This window comes from Mixophyes fleayi, chromosome 5 (genome assembly GCF_038048845.1).
Source record: "Mixophyes fleayi isolate aMixFle1 chromosome 5, aMixFle1.hap1, whole genome shotgun sequence".
In the NCBI taxonomy this organism is placed as follows: Eukaryota; Metazoa; Chordata; class Amphibia; order Anura; family Limnodynastidae; genus Mixophyes; species Mixophyes fleayi.
In genome coordinates this window covers 1931965-1954303 of record NC_134406.1, presented here as the reverse complement: position 1 = coordinate 1954303, position 22339 = coordinate 1931965, and the positions used below count along the sequence as shown (strand labels likewise).

The 22339-nt window shown below is 45.8% G+C and overlaps 1 protein-coding gene across 2 annotated transcripts in view; it reads right to left on the bottom strand.

Annotated features, from left to right (window-relative positions):
- The window catches only part of FAM83H (family with sequence similarity 83 member H), a 39478-nt gene that overhangs the window by 8153 nt on the left and 8986 nt on the right, over positions 1–22339 (bottom strand). For both annotated transcript variants that reach the window (XM_075211565.1, XM_075211566.1), the window contains exons 2-3: positions 4761–5246; positions 3311–3475 (exon numbers count right to left, since the gene is read on the bottom strand). In XM_075211565.1, coding sequence (XP_075067666.1) covers positions 3311–3475; positions 4761–5213 — 618 coding nt within the window. In that variant the 5' untranslated portion in view covers positions 5214–5246. The remainder of the gene's footprint in view (positions 1–3310; positions 3476–4760; positions 5247–22339) is intronic.

The window sequence follows — 22339 nt, the reverse complement described above, 5'->3', positions numbered from 1 at the left end:
ACTTGTAAGCACTCCTGTCCCTAATTAAAATATAACTTTTTTTGATATTTCATTAAAATATAATTATCCAGCAAACAAAACTCGTGCAATATTAAAAACAAATGAACATAAACACAACAGACACGTGATTAAAATCATCACTTTCAGTGGCAGAGTAATTAGAAATACACATGTACCGAGATTGTTCTCGTTAATCTGCAGTTGGAACACTTAATATTCTAGATAATAATTAATCCCACAACATATAAAGTCATGCAAACTGTTACTGCCATTGTGGACTAAAAAAATTACTAGTTGGTGCTTAACTGCCTATTGTATACAGTTATATTTATGCCGAGTTGGCTATAATTACGCTCTGCTGTTCTGGATCAAAATTATTCACTGGTTAGCGCTGCAGCTGCCTGTTTTATGTAGCTGGGTTGCTAGACTGAAATTGAGCTCTGCTATGAGGTTCTAACTTAGGTCATTGCATTTACGTATAAAAGCGTTTGCTACGATGCCCTGGGGCTAAGTCGGCATAGGTGGTAAATCTTATAGCCGAAAACAGTGGCATAAACAACGTCCACACTGGCAGGTGAAACGTCAAAGGACGCGACTCACGACGTACGTTTCACTTAAATGCTTTTACCCCTGAAAAAGCATTTAAGTGAAACGTACGTCGGGACTCGTTTTTTTCTATATATAGTGGGATTAAATATTATCTAGAATATTAAGTGTTCCAACTGCAGATTAATGAAAACAATCTCGGTACATGCGTATTTATAATTACTTTCCAACCGACGGTGATAATTTTAATCACTTGTCTGTTATGATTATGTTAATTTGTTTTTAATAGTTCACAAGTTTTGTTTGGTGGATGATTATATTTTAATGAAATATCAATAAAAGTTATATTTTAATTAGGGACAGGAGTGTTTACAAGTCCCACCTACCAGAACCTTGGTTATATTCTTTTCTAGTTGTTTATAGAGGACCAGCACCCCTCCTGTTATACAGAACTATACAAGAATATAAAGTAATTAATTCTAGCTATAAGATTCAGGAGGTTTCTCTCTCTCTCTCTTGGTGCAGAACATTCTTTTTTCTTTTTAAAATAAAATGTCAGAGAAGAAGCAACAAGACCAAATATATGGACAAGTCCAGTTTAGCAGATAGAAAGTGCATATAGAACGGTACAAAGAGTATTAGGCGCTGTAGATGTAATGAGGATGTTTGACATTAGGCCGCGTCTAGAACAGATATATAGAATAGATACCCTAATAACATCAGATCTAGAAAGCAGCTGCTGCAGTACCACTTGTGGACAACAGATGGCAACACAGAGCCAAGTCACTCCCCTAGCCCTTGTTAATCAGACCCTTGGGCACAGTGATTTATAAAAGCATTTTAGAGGGAGGTGAATAGAGACTTATAGGTTTGTATTTTATAAATAGAAAAAGTTTAGTTTACAGATGGAGCAGAATTTAGTGATTGTGGCAATAGTCTCTCACGAAACTCCTCGTTCCTACTACACTCACACAGAACCATTATTCAGTGAATAGGGTCAGGATTAGCCAAGAGAGACCTTTGGGGTTATAAGACTCACACAGGTGTCCCGTTTTATTACTAATAGATCCAATGCATACTATATCTATTAGTAGATACAACAGTCCTTATTAGAGCCAGGTAGCATGGGAATAACAATAATGCCTTGTGGGGGAGGGGTGAGTCAGCTATACTGTGCCAGATACCAGGCCTGGCGACCAGAAGGAAATCTCATAACTGTACCCGGTGGTCAGGATAGGGTGACCCATGCAGGAGCTTTATCACCAACCCCCCCTCCCCCCCACCTCATCAACCCACTGTGCTTTATCGTCAGATATATCTAGATGTGCGCAGGGTAAAGGATTAAATAATAAAACATATACACAATATATAACAGGTTCAGTATCCCGATAACGTCGTTGGATGTGTAAAGTAGGGCGCACACGGTTACACTGCGCAGCCAACAAAGAGCCGCAGGATCAGTTCCTAATCGGCTCACACACGACAGAGGTCATTTTGGACAGACCCAGGCATTTGGCTCTTGGACCACGTGCCCAGATCATCGTTAGTGTAGACAACAGATGATCGCGACCACCGTCATCTTCCCAATTCCTCAGACGACTCATGGCCGGACTAGGGGGCTCACACATGTAGATATTGGTCCATTTTGGGGATGATCAGAGCTCCTGCCCGGGTTTGGGCAGCTTAAATCCAGGTCTTTGCTCTTCTGCGAGTACTTCTAGAGTCTGTGTTATTGTATCTAGGATCTACATCATCATTTCCCATCTAGGACGGGGACAATAAGACAGTTGCTGTATGGGAGAGGTGCAGGTGTGGTCGCTCGTCGCCCTACACAGGGTGTCATTAGCTCCAGGTAAATATAAGAGTCACTGCTGGGTGGGAGCAAGAGATTCACAGCTAAATTCAGGGACAGGGCTGGGACAATGGTTCATTATTATCAGTAGTCTGGGATGTGACGTCAGAGGGAGAATATGGGGTTGATCCAGAGACTACAAGATGGCAGCACCCTCGCTCCTCTGCACGGTGCTGCAGGAGGTGGGTTACCACCGGAGGGACCTTTACTTATTCATTTTATGGTATGTTCATAATAATGAATCTTATCCAAACAGTCCTATTTCTGTACTTTTAGTAAAACATTACACGGCAAAGACAAATCACAAAAAAAGAAATATACAGTGACCGTAGCAGATCCACCAGCGGGAATCAAGAGGCAGGAAACTGCCACAGAGGAAATACTTCTAGTAGAGAAGGAAAAAGAGAGAAACTGATCTCTGTGCCGGATTACCTGGAGATTACACTCTGTATCCACACAATTCTGGGAGATTTTGACCAGCAACAACTGAAATATTAACCATTTCCAAACTTTACCCCTGCAAGGGATCTTCTCTACCCCCCCACCTGTAGATCACTTATTGATCTAGAGGAGATTATTTTTACTTTATATCAGTGTATCCCAAACCCAGTCCTCAGGACCCCACAGTGCAGGTTACCGGGTGACAAGAAAAATAATTATCCCACAAGTGGATTTGTTACAATGTGTCAGTCGGTAATGATTACACCTGTGCTAAAGCAAGGAGATATGGAAAACCTGCACTGTTAGGGGTTCCGAGGACCAGGTTTAAGACGCATTTCTCCATAGGTCCATTGGATGAAGGTCTCCAGCTGTGGTGCTTGTAGGATGGACTTAGATGATTTATGTCCAGAGATTCCAGGACTAGACAATCTGAAGATATCGAACGGTCCCCACTAAGTCCCGGGGTCTCACCTCCACAAAGTTCAGGTTGACCCTGCACTTAGAAGCCATATCCAGGAAGTGCTGAGAGTTCATCTCGTCCAGGATCATATAGACCGGAACGCGCCGAGCGGCAGCGTCCAGAAGCTCCAGGAGGATGTCCACATCTGTGAAGATGTCCATGACGATACCGATGACCTGGAAAGAAGAGTATAACATAGATAACGACCGGACCTGAGCAGATATCTTATTTATACCATCAGAGCTCATTCACATGTTGGCCAGAAAAATAGATAAAAATGCAGGAAAACAGGCTTCAAACGCACCTTAGTCCCATTATCTAGTTACATGTTAGTGCGTTACATGTGCTGCAATCTATCAATTGTACAGGTGGATCATGGGAAATAGGTTGGACCTCGTACTAAATCTCACAGTGCATATAGTGTGAACAGAACCATTGACTCTTATGTTACCTATTTTGAAGGCACTTTTAATGTATTTATTAACATGAGAACAACCCTCAGATCTCACCGCACAGCGGTCACTTCTTCATTTAAAGTAAAAAAATCCATTAAACAGAAACTTCATAAAACAATAATATTTGCAATTTAAACATTTATCTTCATTGGTGAATGTATATTTAGGGAAATATTCACTAAACGGCGGGTTTAGTGAATATACCCCAATGTAGGAGATGTTGCCTATAGCAACCAATCAGATTCTAGTTATCATTTATTTAGTACATTCTACAAAATAACAGCTAGAATCTGATTGGTTGCTATAGGCAACATCTCCACTTTTTTAAACCCGCTGCTTAGTGAATATACCCCTTACTCTTTTTGTTTGTTTGTACTACACATTAGTGAAAATTATGTTTTGTCTTCCTTTAATGACCATTTAAGATGAATTAAGATGATCCAACATCTAGAAACTGAATGGAAAATACAACAGAACTTTCCTTTTCATTCTGTCCTCCAATAGTTAGGTGACCAGAATACTTTAAATGAAAATCGGGGACAAGTAGTGTGCAGCCGAGTTAGGGGGTCTGGTGGTCAGTGTAAGGATGGGCGTGGCCAGTACATGGAGGGGGTGTGGCCAGTACATGGAGGGGGTGTGGCCAGTACATGGAGGGGGTGTGGCCAGTACATGGAGGGGGTGTGGCCAGTACATGGAGGGGGTGTGGCCAGCCCACGGAGGGTGCACTTTGTGCTGAACCGAGTACTATAAGTGCAGCTATTTTATTCTGCTCTCATTTTTAATTGTATAATAATTAGCCAAGTGAGAATCATTAAGAACATATCTGTAATTGGCTGGTGCAATAAATACTCCAGTCACCGTGTTCCCACTATTTTGGCTCATTAAGAAGATCCTCATGGAAACCTGTCCTGTTAGAGGTCACTGATAACTGGAGGTGGGAAGCGGTTTATAAATTACTCAGTACAGTTATACATCATACATAGAGAGAACTTGGGCAGTTTCCTACCTGCTGTGCGGATCGGATCATCCTGCGGACCTCCTCCTTAATGCTGGGGCAGTCGGGGGGAGGAGGATGTATCAGGGTGGTCACCTCTGTCCCTTGGAAGCCATAGATCGTGGGCCACCCAAGGTCCAGCTCTGGGGCAGCAGTGTCCGAGTGCATTGGCCAATATGTCCCCGAAGAACAGTCATCCTCCTGAGCGCTGTACACGGGGTCTGAGTAGGAACTTTCCTGGCTGGGTTCTGGGGGTCTCTGTAGGTATTTGGAGATATGGTCAATTTCAGAGTTGCATAAAAAGTCTGGAGCGCCCTCGTCCATGAGGAAACGCTCGTAGGCATTGGGGCCATCCTCCGCCAGAACATCGATAGCGATGCGATAATATTCCTTATAGTGCGGAGGCAGATAATTGGGGTCCAAAGGATTATCCCCCTGTGAGGAGCTCTGAGACCGACGTGCCATGGGTCTACACCAGAGGGAGGGGAGAGACGGGACCTAGGGGAGAGAGAGGCAAAATTATTACAGTGTAACTACTGCCCCCAGCAGGGCATTATACATATTACACACTCCATACTGCCCTCAGCTGGGCATTATACATATTACACACTCCATACTGCCCCCAGCAGGGCATTATACATATTACACACTCCATACTGCTCCCAGCAGGGCATTATACATATTACACACTCTATACTGCCCCCAGCTGGGTATTATACACATTACACACTCTATACTGCCCCCAGCTGGGTATTATACACATTACACACTCCATACTGCCCCCAGCTGGGCATTATACATATTACACACTCCATACTGCCCCCAGCAGGGCATTATACATATTACACACTCCATACTGCCCCCAGCAGGGCATTATACATATTACACACTCCATACTGCCCCCAGCAGGGCATTATACACTCTATACTGCCCCCAGCTGGGTATTATACACATTACACACTCCATACTGCCCCCAGCTGGGTATTATACATATTACACACTCCATACTGCCCCCAGCAGGGCATTATACACATTACACACTCCATACTGCCCCCAGCAGGGCATTATACACATTACACACTCCATACTGCCCCCAGCAGGGCATTATACACATTACACACTCCATACTGCCCCCAGCAGGGCATTATACATATTACACATTCCATACTGCCCCCAGCAGGGCATTATACACATTACACACTCCATACTGCCCCCAGCAGGGCATTATACACATTACACACTCCATACTGCCCCCAGCTGGGTATTATACACATTACACACTCCATACTGCCCCCAGCAGGGCATTATACATATTACACACTCTATACTGCCCCCAGCTGGGTATTATACATATTACACACTCCATACTGCCCCCAGCAGGGCATTATACATATTACACACTCCATACTGCTCCCAGCTGGGTATTATACACATTACACACTCCATACTGCCCCCAGCAGGGCATTATACATATTACACACTCTATACTGCCCCCAGCTGGGTATTATACATATTACACACTCCGTACTGCCCCCAGGAGGGCATTATACATATTACACACTCCATACTGCTCCCAGCTGGGTATTATACACATTACACACTCCATACTGCCCCCAGCAGGGCATTATACATATAACACACTCCATACTGCCCCCAGCAGGGCATTATACATATTACACACTCTATACTGCCCCCAGCTGGGTATTATACACATTACACGCTCTTTCCGTGTGGGACAAGACTGTTTTTGAAGCTTCATCTTAATCCAAACCGGAAATTCAGCAAAAACATAACAGACAACCTGCAGCAATATTGGGATTGGCGATTGTAAAGTATTTGCTTAGAAGGAGACACTCACAGTGTGTCCCAATTCCTTCTCTGCTGAATAAACAATATTTCATATTCTTCAGAATGAGAACATTCCTCTGACTGAAGACGCAACCTGGACCAACATGGAATGTCCCCTACGACCCCTCCACCAACTTCATCATCATCATCATCATCACCGCAGCTCGGTGAACGGCTCCAGAAATTAGGTGCCCATCCCTAAAATTTACGGCTAACTGTGTGCTGGGTACTGCCTCTGTCATTGGCAACAACCACCATACCACCAGACTAAACAAGGCATGCTGGGTCAGAGCGAGGCACCAGGTTAGAGGCATGCTGGGTCAGAGCGAGGCACCAGGTTAGAGGCATGCTGGGTCAGAGCGAGGCACCAGGTAAGAGGCATGCTGGGTCAGAGCGAGGCACCAGGTTAGAGGCATGCTGGGTCAGAGCGAGGCACCAGGTTAGAGGCATGCTGGGTCAGAGCGAGGCACCAGGTTAGAGGCATGCTGGGTCAGAGCGAGGCACCAGGTTAGAGGCATGCTGGGTCAGAGCGAGGCACCAGGTTAGAGGCATGCTGGGTCAGAGCGAGGCACCAGGTTAGAGGCATGCTGGGTCAGAGCGAGGCACCAGGTTAGAGGCATGCTGGGTCAGAGCGAGGCACCAGGTTAGAGGCATGCTGGGTCAGAGCGAGGCACCAGGTTAGAGGCATGCTGGGTCAGAGCGAGGCACCAGGTTAGAGGCATGCTGGGTCAGAGCGAGGCACCAGGTAAGAGGCATGCTGGGTCAGAGCGAGGCACCAGGTTAGAGGCATGCTGGGTCAGAGCGAGGCACCAGGTTAGAGGCATGCTGGGTCAGAGCGAGGCACCAGGTTAGAGGCATGCTGGGTCAGAGCGAGGCACCAGGTTAGAGGCATGCTGGGTCAGAGCGAGGCACCAGGTTAGAGGCATGCTGGGTCAGAGCGAGGCACCAGGTTAGAGGCATGCTGGGTCAGAGCGAGGCACCAGGTTAGAGGCATGCTGGGTCAGAGCGAGGCACCAGGTTAGAGGCATGCTGGGTCAGAGCGAGGCACCAGGTTAGAGGCATGCTGGGTCAGAGCGAGGCACCAGGTTAGAGGCATGCTGGGTCAGAGCGAGGCACCAGGTAAGAGGCATGCTGGGTCAGAGCGAGGCACCAGGTTAGAGGCATGCTGGGTCAGAGCGAGGCACCAGGTTAGAGGCATGCTGGGTCAGAGCGAGGCACCAGGTTAGAGGCATGCTGGGTCAGAAGCATGCTGGGTCAGAGCGAGGCACCAGGTTAGAGGCATGCTGGGTCAGAGCGAGGCACCAGGTTAGAGGCATGCTGGGTCAGAGCGAGGCACCAGGTTAGAGGCATGCTGGGTCAGAGCGAGGCACCAGGTTAGAGGCATGCTGGGTCAGAGCGAGGCACCAGGTTAGAGGCATGCTGGGTCAGAGCGAGGCACCAGGTTAGAGGCATGCTGGGTCAGAGCGAGGCACCAGGTTAGAGGCATGCTGGGTCAGAGCGAGGCACCAGGTAAGAGGCATGCTGGGTCAGAGCGAGGCACCAGGTTAGAGGCATGCTGGGTCAGAGCGAGGCACCAGGTTAGAGGCATGCTGGGTCAGAGCGAGGCACCAGGTTAGAGGCATGCTGGGTCAGAGCGAGGCACCAGGTTAGAGGCATGCTGGGTCAGAGCGAGGCACCAGGTTAGAGGCATGCTGGGTCAGAAGCATGCTGGGTCAGAGCGAGGCACCAGGTTAGAGGCATGCTGGGTCAGAGCGAGGCACCAGGTTAGAGGCATGCTGGGTCAGAGCGAGGCACCAGGTTAGAGGCATGCTGGGTCAGAGCGAGGCACCAGGTTAGAGGCATGCTGGGTCAGAAGCATGCTGGGTCAGAGCGAGGCACCAGGTAAGAGGCATGCTGGGTCAGAGCGAGGCACCAGGTTAGAGGCATGCTGGGTCAGAGCGAGGCACCAGGTAAGAGGCATGCTGGGTCAGAGCGAGGCATGCTGGGTACGGCCAAGCCTCAGGTGACTGCTCAGGCAGGGTGTGAACCAGATTACAATGGGTGCATATATGAATGGAATGTCAGGAGTTGTCGGATACCTGGCTGTAGAAGTATAAGCAGCGTCTCCACCCAATACAGAGACACAAACCACCTGCACTCAGATCTGTGTACACTATAACCAGAGAGCCACAGGTAGAGGGTACTTCTGGCTATAACATCGTTGCCCTGGTTGTGTTTTGCCAACTTCTACCGGTAAACTAAATACACAGCCGGGAATCCACTGTCAATCCAAACCTTATGGTGGAAACTCAGAAGCCGGAGGCTGGAACGCCCTGCGGCAGAGATGGAAAATGTGAGCAGAGCGCAGGAAGTGTGTGTGTAGGTAAATCACCTGCAGGGACCGTCACTATGTCAGGAATCAGCCTCTGCATTCTCTACACACAGGGCGTTTACTGCTAAATATACAGATGGCTCAACCGGGGGAGGGAGAGAACCGACCTCAGAGCCAAGAGTCCCCTGTACGGCTGGGCTCCCCTGACCCCACAGATTCAGATATCACCCCCTCCCCCATAGGCACCCTACGGGGGAGGGGGGGCACACTGATACCGCCCCCTGAAACCGGGTTCTCTCTAGCTGGCAGGAGAGAAAATAAAAAGATATGATTAACTTATAATAGTAGACCCCTTGGATGACCCCCAAATCCTTGTGTAGCAGTCGTCCAGTTTGTAGCCCCCCACCCAGTCCCACGACTTCTGAGACACCAGTTCTACGAGTCCTGAGTGAGTCCCGTGTTGTGGTATTTACCTGAGAATGACAGATATGAGACTAAAGTATTTGGAAACTGTGACCCACATTTTTGTTTCCAGTGATTAAGGAACGCAGCATTACAAATATCTACACTCCAGACGACGCCCGTCAGACCAATACATGGCAAGGTCTCTGCACCAGAGCGAGTCCCAGCTACGACTCTCTACCTGTCCCATGTATATCTTGTACCAGGTAGATCTAATCTCTGAATATATCCAACCACCGAGCAATCACCTCATTACTAAATATCAACCACAATCCTCCCAATCATCTTAGGAGAGGTGCTCCCACACAGATTAACCATAAAAAGTAGAGAGAAAACATACTTTTACCTTTGCGTTCTAGCTGGTCCAGTGTACAATATGATGTAGCACATGCCCTTGTGTTTCTAACTTCCATTGTCCTATAGATTGTAAGCTTGTGGGCAGGGTTCTCTTACCTCTCTGTCTGTATGTATTACCCAGTATTGTTTTATCAGTGTTTGTTCCCAATTGTAAAGCGCTACGGAATTTGCTGGCGCTATATAAATAAATGTTGATGATGATGATGATGATGATGATGATGATGATGAGTACAAGGGGCACTCAAAGGTCTATATAAAACCTACTGTCAGACTTTATTAGTATACATTAAAATATTCTCCAATCCAAGAATTTCCTTTATATAGAAGATCAAATTTAATTAGCGAAATGATTAAAAAGTGAGTATTATTAATGTGAACCAAACATGTGAGCAACTGTAAGAATATCAGATCCACACAGCTATATCACGCTGCTTATTTACAATAGTGAGGTCCTATAATGCCTCTAATGCGTCCTCCTATATATAAAAGTCATTATTACCTTATTTACTGGTGCCTGATTCGGTTCACATTAAGTACTATCACAGTATGTTAGGGAGCCAGCCCACGAATTTTACAGAGTGCTGGGACTCCTAGCTCCGTCATGAGGTGGAGAACGTGCACCAATTATACTGAATCACCAGAACGCATTGTATTAGGACCAGGCACACGTTTCACACGTTGGCCCAATCTGGGGGACTTCTCCTGACTGCTGGCAATGTTGGGAGGTATCATTTGCTGACCATGGTTTCATTCAAGGGTCTTTTTTTTTAGGGAGAGGGGGTTAGGGGCGGCTTAGCACTTCAGGAGCCCCCGGGGAACATGACCTTGCTCTTTTTTTGTGTGTGCTCTTCGCAGATTGCCCTGATGTGGAATGTTGGCTGCATTTCTGCTGCCATTTTCCACTTTTGTAGATCAGTCTCATTGAGTAGCGAATCTCCGAACACAAAGCATCCTGGGAACTTTAGACTCCAGTACAACTCTGTGCCCCATGTCTGCTGGGTGCGGCCCTAAATACCAGTTGTGCAGGAATGGTACTTACAGCTCATCCTTGTAAAACACCTGAGACAGCTACAGGACTCACAGACAACATGAACCTCCCTCAGGATGAGATCACAGACGTGGCACGGAGAGCTGCTCCCGTGGCATTCCCAGAGCGTGGCACGGACATGGCACAGACAGCACGTGATTCAACCAGAGAGATCTCTCAGCATCGGCACCAGAGTATGATGCCAGTTTGCAGAGCATATCTTGCGTGAGACCATGCCCAGAAATAGGGCACACACATGTAGGCTACACAGATTTCTCTGTCTCTGGCACTTACACCGGTTTGCGCTAGGAGTGGTGGGACGGAGAAGGGAAGGTTCTATTTTAGCCTAGTACAGTACATGTGCTGCTGGTGTGGACCTGCTGGTATCTTGCGATAGTTGCAACTTTGCATATACCCACAATTGTGTCTATCTTAGTGCATGCAATGTGGGGCACAATTGTGGCCCAACTGTGCATCAGCTCCAGGGGGTGTAAACCCAGAATAACTGAACTGGAAGAATTAAGCAGCACTCACATGGCACAGAGGGCAGCACAGACGTGGCACAGAGTGTGGCACAGAGCATGGCACAGAGGGCAGCACAGACGTAGCACAGAGGGCGGCACAGACATGGCACAGAGCACAGCACAGAGGGCAGCACAGACGTGGCACAGAGCGTGTTACAGAGGGCGGCACAGACATGGCACAAAGGGCAGCACAGACGTGGCACAGAGCACAGCACAAAGGGCAGCACAGAGCACGTGAAGCCACTTTACCATCATGATGCACAGAGAGACCCAACAGTTGAGGTTTCCGTCAGGTGAATACAGCACAATCTTCACCTCACATATACAGGATATTTGTAACTTTTGGTGCTCATTAAGGACATTTTCTCACACCGCGCCCTGAAAACACTTTATATATCCATGTAGAACAGGAATGGTAAAAAATAAAGTGCAGTTGACAGATACTCGTTTCTGTGAACATCCAGATACTATACAGATAATACAGCTTTGTACTCTGTATCCCCTGTACAGATCCCTATGGATGAGTCCTGTATTCCTGCCCAGACCCAGTCTGGGTCCGGGATGGGTCGGGGGAAATTTACTATAATGAGGTCAAAGTGCAGAAAACACAACAGATTTGTTCCTAGAAACAAAATGTTTACTAAATATTCAATTTCCTGGAAGTGGCTATAAATCCACCTTGGACGTTATCTCTGAGTTTTCTTACAGTCACTACAGAAATATTCTCTTCTGACATATTTCACATTTTATTATCTTCACGAGAGATCTGCTCAGATTTGCTTCACAGCGACTCTAAAATTGAAAAATTTGCTATGATTTTGTGAACTTTAACATTTAAGCTAAAAACAAGCAAAAAAACAGGTTCCCCCGTGGTCACGCTTGTTGGGCCTCCGTTGTACAGTATGAGCGGCTTCCCATGCAGACGGCAAACTCATAATTTAAGCTTGAACACAGCGGTATTTACTGTCCAATAAAAAAAAGCATTAAAATAAAGTATAACATGCAGCCATTTCTAGTTTATTTGAACTTCTTCTTTTAACTGCGAGTATTGGACCTCAAACCAAACTGGAACAAAAACCACAATTGTTTTGCAAACAGCTTAGAGCTCCGACCAGCCAAAGTCCAGACAATTTTGAACCAGTTTGAATGATTCCAGCATCTAAACTGATTTCTTACCACTGATCTACTCACAATATTCTGTAATGTCAAAAGTTTTTCTTAATTACTAAGAATAAACAGACAATAAATTATTACGTATTCAGTCCAAAATAACAACTGGTGTAATCAGTTGGCTTCAGACAGTGTAGAATTAATTCTGTGAACAATGAAAGTGTTTCAACTGGTTTTAAAATTAATGTATCTTTGCGTTTCTTACATTTCCCATAGATTATAAGCTGGTGAACAGCGTCCTCTTACCGCTATGTCTGTATTACCCAGTATTGTCTTATTACAGTTTGGTCCAATTGTAAAGCGCTACGGAATATGCTGACACTTTATAAATAAATGTGATGGTGTCTGGATCACTAATAAATAATTTATTGTATAAATATATTTAAATTATTAGCGCAGAGCGCCAATTTATATCACTGCAAATGTACTGATTTTGATACTGTGTTATATTTGTGTTTGTTTGTGTAAGAAAGGATGAAAGGAAATCCTAAATTAAGTTAATTAATTATTTTCATCTCAGACATAACAAACACCTGCTTTGGCCTGAAGGCCGGGCAGGAGGTCAGTACCTGTGTACATGTCGTGTTAGAGGGACATGAAATCTCATAACAATGTAGACAGCAAATCTGAGGAAATCAGATTGGTGTGAAAGTTAAACTGTGTTAGATGCAAGATTAGATTATATCCTGATATTACATTATCTAATGTGATATCAGACATTTCGGTGCCAGCTAGAGTCAGAGGACTGGATTACCTCCTGCCTGGGTATGTGTGTGAATCTGTATAAAAGGAGGACTGTTTGACCATGTAATGTATCATTTTCCATCTGACTTCTAGATGATCACTAGTAGCACAAACTGGTGTGTAAGAGTTCTTGTCAGGACTCTTGAGCAATAAACCATCACTGTTTGGAGATTCCGCCTGCGACTATTACCTGCTGTATTCTGTGACAGATAAGAGCTTACACTCTAATCCGTTCCTCGGCTATCCTGTGTTGAACCCATCATCTCTGTGTCAACGCTCTGCCCGCTACCCAGCAGTCCCGATCCATAGTAAGTGGTCAGGAGGTACCAGCCAGCCCCCACCAAAGAGGCGCTGCAGCAGCTATAACAGCTACCACAGAAGTACAAGGTTCTGGACGCCGCAAATGAGTCGAGTGGTGGCAGCCAAATTCTCCTATAACTATTGTGCAGTTGGCATTTGAATCGGCGAGTGTCTGGTGGCACCAGGAGGAGTGGTCAGAAACAGTTCATTACTGACGGTGAGAAGGAAACCGAAATAAACTGTGCAGGAAGAACATCCCTCCGTTCCTCCTCCCCCTATAGAACGGGAGGTGAAATAAGCCTACAGGTCACAGATAATATTAATCATTTCCAAGAGTTTTGTAAACAAGATCAAATAAATTAAAGCAAATCTGAGAAAATGTTACGGACAAGAAATTATTGGAGGAAGGAGATAAGATGACATGAGATCGGTACCACACTGACCAATGAGAATAGTTATTAAGAATGTTTACGTTTGTTACCCCCGTCCCGTGGCATGCATGGATAAAGGCAATAAAGTTATTATATATACTGTTACCTCTAAGCTGAGTGTAACATACCAAACCCAAAACATGGGGAGACTGATCTGTGCAGGGTTGCATCAAACAGCAGATTCTCAGTCCAAGGTGAAACCTTTATTTCCGGACCTCACAGCATAGAATAAACACGATCTTTATATGATGCTGGATAAACACTTTAGTATAGTTTTTAACCACAAATATATTAAGATTAATATACGGATACATTTTTGTCATTTTGTTGGTATGACGGAGTGTCAGCTCACATGTAGGCGATGATAATTGAGAAGACACATTCTGCAGGATTCTTTCTATTGCACAAAGTCCTCCAACTTTACACAGCAAAATACACAGCGTGGAAAACTATATCCAGTTCCTGTGTTCTCAGCAGCCAAACACTAAGAATAACTTCGCCTAAGATCGACTTTGTGTAAGTGGCTGCGGCCTGGTCAGACCATGGGAATAAATGTAACAAGAAATGGCAGAATCAGGACAAGGCGCAGAGAGGATTGCACACAGAGAATTCCAGAGACTGGACACGGCGGAGAGAGGATTGCACAGACAGGATTGCACAGAGAGAATTGCACAGACTGGAAAAGGCGGAGAGAGGATTGCACAGACAGGATTGCACAGAGAGAATTGCAGAGACTGGACACGGATCAGAGAGGATTGCACCGGGTGTAAGTAGCCAGTGGTCATTAGAGACACTTATCGTTGAGACAGAATATCTTGTACTCAGCACCCAGTGCGTGTTCTCTCTGCACATGTATGTCCTGGTATTGCGGGTTCATACAGGTGCGGTGGAACTGGAAACTCAACTTGGGCTTTTCTCCCTTTATTCTTAATATAGAAGAAGAAGTTGTGGCCACGTTCTCACATTTTTCCTTTTACCAAAACCTAAGAAGCAGATTGATGAAATATTTTCACTCTTTGTGTCACACGTTTCACAATTTCCTAGAAGTACTTGCAGAGCTCTCCAATAGGCGCCCGCTGGGTGATCAGTAAATGTTTTACATACTTTGTGACTTTGTCAGTCTAACACACAAGGGCTATTATCACCTGTGAGTTATAACTGTATAATCAGGGTGTAGTGATGTCACAGTATGGAAGAGGACACGTCACCCGCCATCTGTCTGTTACCAGCGCAATCATTTACCTATAACCAGGACAATATTTGGATAAAATTTGACTGTACCAATATGAAAAACAGATATATGTGAGGTTCTTCCTCTTCATATTGTAACATTATGCCACTAAAAGCTAGAAAACCTCATGGTCTCGGAGCGAACATTAGGAATGACCATGTAACAAATATATTAAACAGCCCCTTTCTGGTCTATAGACCCCCAACAACCCCTCACAATATTGCTTTAAATGCACATAAAATATGGCGTAACTAAAACTCATTATAGACAGAACTGAGCTTCATAACAAACATACAATGGTGAGATACTCCAGCCTCGTACCAGAGAGCTTACAATCTATTACTGGCCATGTGATGGAGAGAAGATCAGTTACAGAGAGAAATGAGTAAATACCCTTTAAATCACACACATCAAAGGCCTCGTCTGGTTTCCTGTCATTTGAGATAAAGCCATTAATTACCTACTTAACACAGACATGACTTGTGTGTGTGTCAAACGGCTACAAAACTGGCAGCATAAGAATATTCAGTCAGCTCCGAGTGTCAGTTACCAGAGACTGCCGCTCTCACGTACTGCCTACGGGTGCCAGCAACGTCTTACATGTAATTTTGTATATACTAAGCTGGCCTAAGGTACCCGCATATTCCTTGGCCCACAGATTTCAGGGATCAATGGAAGGTTTTGTGGAAGATTCACTACTGAAAATATTAGGAACCAACAGACTGCCAAGCTGCCCAAACATGGGCCAATCTGGTGGTTCAACAGGCCATAAACCTCAACGTTCAACAAACAAGCGGTATCACATGCCAACGTGATAGCCGTGTGGTCAATGGGCGGCCAACTTCAACATTTACTAAATCATCATCTATTTATATAGCGCCACTAATTCTGCAGCGCTGTACAGAGAACTCACATCAGACCCTGCCCCATTGGAGCTTACAGTCTAAATTCTCAAACACACACACAGACAGACTAGGGTCAATTTGATAGCAGCCAATTAACCTACTAGTAAGTCTTTGGAGTGTGGAAGGAAACCGGAGCACCCGGAGGAAACTCACGCAAACACAGGGAAAGCATACAAACTCCACACAGATAAGGCCATGGTCGGGAATCAAACTCATGACCCAAGTGCTGTAAGGTAGAAGTGCTAACCACTGAGCCACCGTGACCTTAGAACCAAGAGCATTACCTGCACAATAACCAGTCGGCGGCCCTCAGTTAGTGATGGCCGCCAAAGGTCCTCTGTACAGAAATGCAATCTGTATTACGCTGTATACAAATATAGAAGGAATAGAGCAGTTCAGTGCAACTCTGCGGCGCCGGGCTCAGGGTACAGCTAATTATTTTACTATAACCTGCTATATAAAGGAATCGGTATAGTTATCACATGGGTACGATGTGATTTTGATGACACATGAAACTTCTGCCACCTTTACACCCACTGCCCTGGATGCCAATCACCATCCACAAGTCACGGATCAGGGCAGGGAGCAGACATTACAGACGGTAGATCAGTCTGGATATTGTATATATTTACACTCCCACATCATTCATCAGCAGATGAGACAACGTAATCACTCCGGGATTCCTAGAACAAAGGTCTACGTAACGCCACCAGCCCACGGCTCTATGTGACTGTTCTGTGACAGCATCTGGATGCTTCGCAGTGTTATCAGATGTGCACTAGATCTTCAATAAGTGGAATATAAGAAATCCTGCCGATTCATTCTTGGTAATGTAAAACATGCAGTCAGGATGTCCCTGTTTAAGATTTCCCTTGCACAGCACAAGCTTCCCAGGCCAGATACCTGCTCTGTGCATAATTGCTCCTTGGCAGCCTGTCTGTACCTGCAACGCATGTATGTTCTCTGACTCACAACCTGCTTCTACCTGACGGCGTCTCCCAGCCAGTAACGCGTAATTCCCTGTAACCCGTTCACTGCCTGATGGGGCGAGAGTGGCAGCTGGTCTGTGCTCCTATCATTACTTATACAGAACACTTCACAATCTGCACTAATCACAATCCTCTTTTACTTGAAATTCTCTTTATCCCGATATTCACATAGTCCCCAAATCTGAACGTACAGTAAACATATAACTTTAGACCTAGGCGGTGGCGCAGTCCCCCACCATCGTCTTACAGCTGCCCAGTATTCACGGTTACTGTACATATATAAATAACGACTGTACAAGATAAAGGACCAGGACAGCCAGCAGCATAGTGTGACGTGGGAGTCTGTGGTTTTCCATATGTACAAAGTGTAGCTTAGGAACAGATTAATAACATGTGTTGTGACAGCAGTGTTATCGTGTGAAGCGGTCATAGTCCATGTATTTACTGGTCCCACAAACAGCGTAGACTGTACAGTAATACTGCTGCTGATCCTACAGTCCTAGGCTATCCTTTATACCACTTCAATGCACAGAAAACTGTAAATAGAGAGCGCCAGATACAACGTATTGGGGACACCCTTCCCCGGTCCCCCCCCCCCATTCCGAACAGGTAGAGGGACCTCAGAGTCCTAACCTACCACAGACTGGCTCCATGTGGAGACGGATGGACTGAAGGACTCCGGGAGGTCACCGTGCAGCAGGAAGGGAGGAGGTGTGACGGCCATCCAGACTTTCTGCCCCCACGTCTTCGTCTCGTGGACCACCGGGAGGTACAGGCTCCACGTTGCCGGCCACCCTGACTGCATCATGGGGCCGGGGTACTTACATACAGGATAGGACATGGTCACAGATCCATAGATCCTGCTCTGTGCGAGGTGGGACAGTCACTGAGCCTCACGGTGACACAGAGGGAGGGATATTATGTGTGGGACATACTTACCAGTTATCTGTCACTTAATCCCTTCACTAGGCCCAAACCCTCATTAAAAACTTCAATCGAGCCGCGCCGCTGAGGTGAATGTTCTCTGCTTTGAAGAGGACGGTGTGATGTTTGGGAAGCTCAGTACGACACAATCACACCTTCAGTATCTCTGGGGATAAAGCTCTATACACAGAAATACCTCACCGGACACAACGTGTCTGAGATATCACAATGACCGGTTATTATTACATTACATGGATCTACCACCCTGCGTCCTCCGCAGGGGGCCTTTAATGGACCCTCAGAGCTTGGCCCCGTTACTAAACCGTAAATGAAAGTGGAAACACTTAGTACAGTCATTCACAGAATGAGATTGTTCTACAACTGATGGCGAGAGGAGGACGGTTTGTGGAAGAATTGGGAAATGTTAATGGACAGTGAAACTCCCCAGTGCCTGGCCCCCCAATCCCCCACACTAAGCTCTCCTTTCCTCCCAGCCCCCTGGCAGCCCCCATCAGGCTCCTCCTTAGTCTCTGAATCCGCAGAGACTGACTACCAGGCAGCCCAACAGGACTGGGCAGCTAGTAATTCTCCCCCTGATCAGAAGGTCATGTGATCCCAGAAAGCACAGGTGGGGGGGGGGGGGGGGTCTGACCAATGGAACCCACCCCCTGAGTTCTCCACGAATGGCAGATCTATGATTGACACAGAAATATTCATTAATTGTAACCATCTAAAGCTGTACAGACCAGACACATTATTCGTTGTTACAGAGATTGTTGGCAGCTGTACAAGGCGTTTACTGTGTTTAATGAGGCATCTATATGAAACTATAAACTGCCACAAACATACAGTATACAGAGTTCTGTTATTGTGTATGGTAGCGTCATAGATTTAAATAAGCTGCTGCACTTTACAGTATATACTATATAATAACATACCATAAATAATAAATATGCAAACTGTATATTATATGTATTTTATCTCTGTCATAAATTTATATTCCCGCTTCCTTCTGAAAAAAATTATATGTATTTATTTTTAAACTTTCTCCCAAATTTCAACATTTTATCCACGGTTCTCTCATCCTCTAAACCTTTTTAAAAAGGGAACTTTTTCCAGACTTTGCCCTGTTTTCATTGAATTATAATTGTATATTTGCAGTAACTACTTATGTGCAGTATATAGCGCTGGATACATTGGATACATTTGATGTGTATGAAACCCCAGAGTAGATAAATTCTACAGAACAATCAGTGCTGAAGTTTTAAACAAAATAATACAATGTTCTCAGCTGCAAAGAGAACGTCAAGTGGTCACTTAATGTTTCTTCAGTGAACGAACAAGAAAAGATCATTTCACGTCAGGGCGGAGCCTACAGAAGGCGTCGCCGAGTGGATCAGCGCCAGGAAAGAACTTCAGGGGCCCTTTAGCCGCACATATATACAAGGTACAGATATACCTATAGGACAGAGAGCAGCATTCCTCCGACCATTGAAGAAACACACAAAGAAGAACAAGAAACATCTCAGCGAGACAACCAAGGCTAATCCAACCAGCAAAACGATTTGGGATAATTAATAAATTATCCAAAAGAGATCTCTGTTCCAGGATTATAACGTTATCTAAAAGTGCCGCAACTCCACCACTTACTGGTACGAATTCCGGCTATGAACACCACAGATTCCCATTTTCTTGACCAAGGGTCTATTGATGTACAATAACGCTTATTGCAAAGACAAGAAAAATCTCTGCCCATTGAAAAGATGTTTTATTCACATAACAAAACATTTTCTTCTGTTATCGCCGCCCTGAGAGTCTTAGTGGCGTCAGAAGATATGGTTATCGGAGAGGTCTTGATAAATAGACCCCTTAGAGGGCAGATGTTGGCAGGATTCTGGACACCCCAGGGTGGGACCATTGGGTGTTGGAACCTATATCATTTTACTCCATTCTTACGTCTTCTGGGTGACGCCTCCTCCAAAAACTCTACACAACTTGTACCTGACTCCGAGACTGCGCCACATGTCGGTTGCTGCGGTCCTGGGGGTGCAGGGTTTATGGAGGATGGATTGTCCTGAAGTACAGAGCTCCGATGTCTTACAGACATGAAACCTGGATAAGAGGGAATCACTGACTTCCACATACACAACAGAACATATTATTCACAAGGCACATGGGCTGCGCTGCAAGTCATTATGTGTCCTCTCCAGTGCGTCTAGATGGTCCGCCCAGCGCACAGAGACACGCACTTAGTACGGGGCACCTGGTGTGCGGCAGGTCGGGAGAACCTGACGAGGAGCATTTCTCGTAATGTCCAAAACTTCTCCTACGTCACCTAAGAAACAGCTTGGTTCAGTTTCATTGATGGCTTTAGGGGCATATTTAATAAAGCACAATAGTGCTTTTAACGGGTCATTAAGGTCCCACAGTGTCCTCCGCAAATTTATTAAGGGGGCATCGCAGCAGATATCATGGATATCTGCTGCTTTGCACTCCTCTTCGTTTTTGGGAGCAGTCACCATTCAACAGAACAAGTCCCGAAAAAACATTTTTTTCAGGAACTTGTCATGTTAATGTACCAGCTGAAGCTGGCGTACATCATCCGAATTGAGGAAATCTAATGCTGTCAGCACTGCTCCGGAGAGCAGAGCTGGACAGCGCATGTGTGGAGGGATCACATGATCCCTCCCTGTCACTCAGTGCTCTCTCTCTGCAACTATCGTTGCAGAGACAGAGAGGGGATCTGTGTGCGCATGTGCAGTTCTTGGAACTGGACATGCGCAATTAAAGAGTGAAGAGAAGACCCGGAGACAGCGCTTCCGAAGAGGGGGGTAAGTAGGATTTTTTTTATCTCTGAAACAGCAGTTTTTCGGAACTGCTGTTTCTGTGCAGGGCCGTACATAAATGTGAGAAATAGTCCAATCCTTATCATTGCGATAAGGATTGAAAACTACTTTTCACTTTATGTGAATATTGATAAATGTGCCCCTTAATGAGAGTCAGGGTACCTCGGGATATGGGACATGTGACACGTGTGTGTGTGTTGGTTTTTAATATATTGCTCAGAATGCGCCTAGAAAACGTTTCTCCACCAAGGTAATAATGGAAGGAGCCAACAGTGCCCTGTTATAAGCATAGGTGGAGCCCTAATCTCTGTCAGATTAGGAACGACCCTAAAATCGTACCCTACTCATTCTAAGGGGGAATTCAATTCCCCCCCGAAGCACCACAGCGCTAAAACTATTACTGTTATTACGGTAGTTCTAACACCGACTTCGGAGCCAAGACAGAAAGCCGGGTTAGTATTACTGTAATAATGGTAATATCTATAGTGCGGCGGTACTTCAAGGAGGTCCAATTCAGTGCGAGGTGTCTCAGGAGTGTCCGTGGAGACACCTCACGCCGATATTATGGCTGGATTACTATCCCGATGTGCGCCGCCTTACATCGTAGTGATGTCTGTGCACCACATAGTCAGCATTTGAGTCTCCCCCTAAAAATCTTGTTTGGTCTGCAGAACTCTGCGCGGATTCCGCTCTGGCCAATTAACGCCTTCGCCGTGACCAGCTCCTCCCTTCTGGCAGAGAATCTCCTGCTTCTCCACAAACGTTAGCAAAACTCTAGGCGCCCCAGCACAAAGAGACGTGTGTGACATCAAGCAGGATCTTACTGCGGCTACATCGGTTTGCCATGTTGTGTGGCCCAATGTTAGTAATAATGGGATATTAGTAACATGGCGGCCACCACGGACAACAACACTACTGCTCCTATAGAACGGGAATAATTACATGGCTTGTATGTAGGTTAGACACAGACTGTGAGGAATAAAATAACAGATACATGTTTATGAGCCTGGGCCGGGCGCCTGAACATGTCAGAGCGCTGCCCGGAGATGGGGAGAGAGAGAGGGAGAGAGGGAGCATCAAGCAGAGCCCGGGGCATTATCTGTGCAGCTGTCAGACATGGCTCTTACCCCTCCCTGGAAACATGATCCCACTATACTGGGAGCAGGTAACTAGGAAGAGTAATGCTTTCCAGAGCTCACCTATAAAACAGGGATAATAGTCCCAGAGACACAGAGGAACAAGACAGGGATAATAGTCCCAGAGACACAGAGGAACAAGACAGGGATAATAGTCCCAGAGACACAGAGGAACAAGACAGGGATAATAGTCCCAGAGACACAGAGGAACAAGACAGGGATAATAGTCCCAGAGACACAGAGGAACAAGACAGGGATAATAATCCCAGAGACACAGAGGAACAAGACAGGGATAATAATCCCAGAGACACAGAGGAACAAGACAGGCAGGCCCGGTGCTCCCATTAGGCAAGGTTAGGCACTTGCCTAGGGCGCCGGGCTCTGGA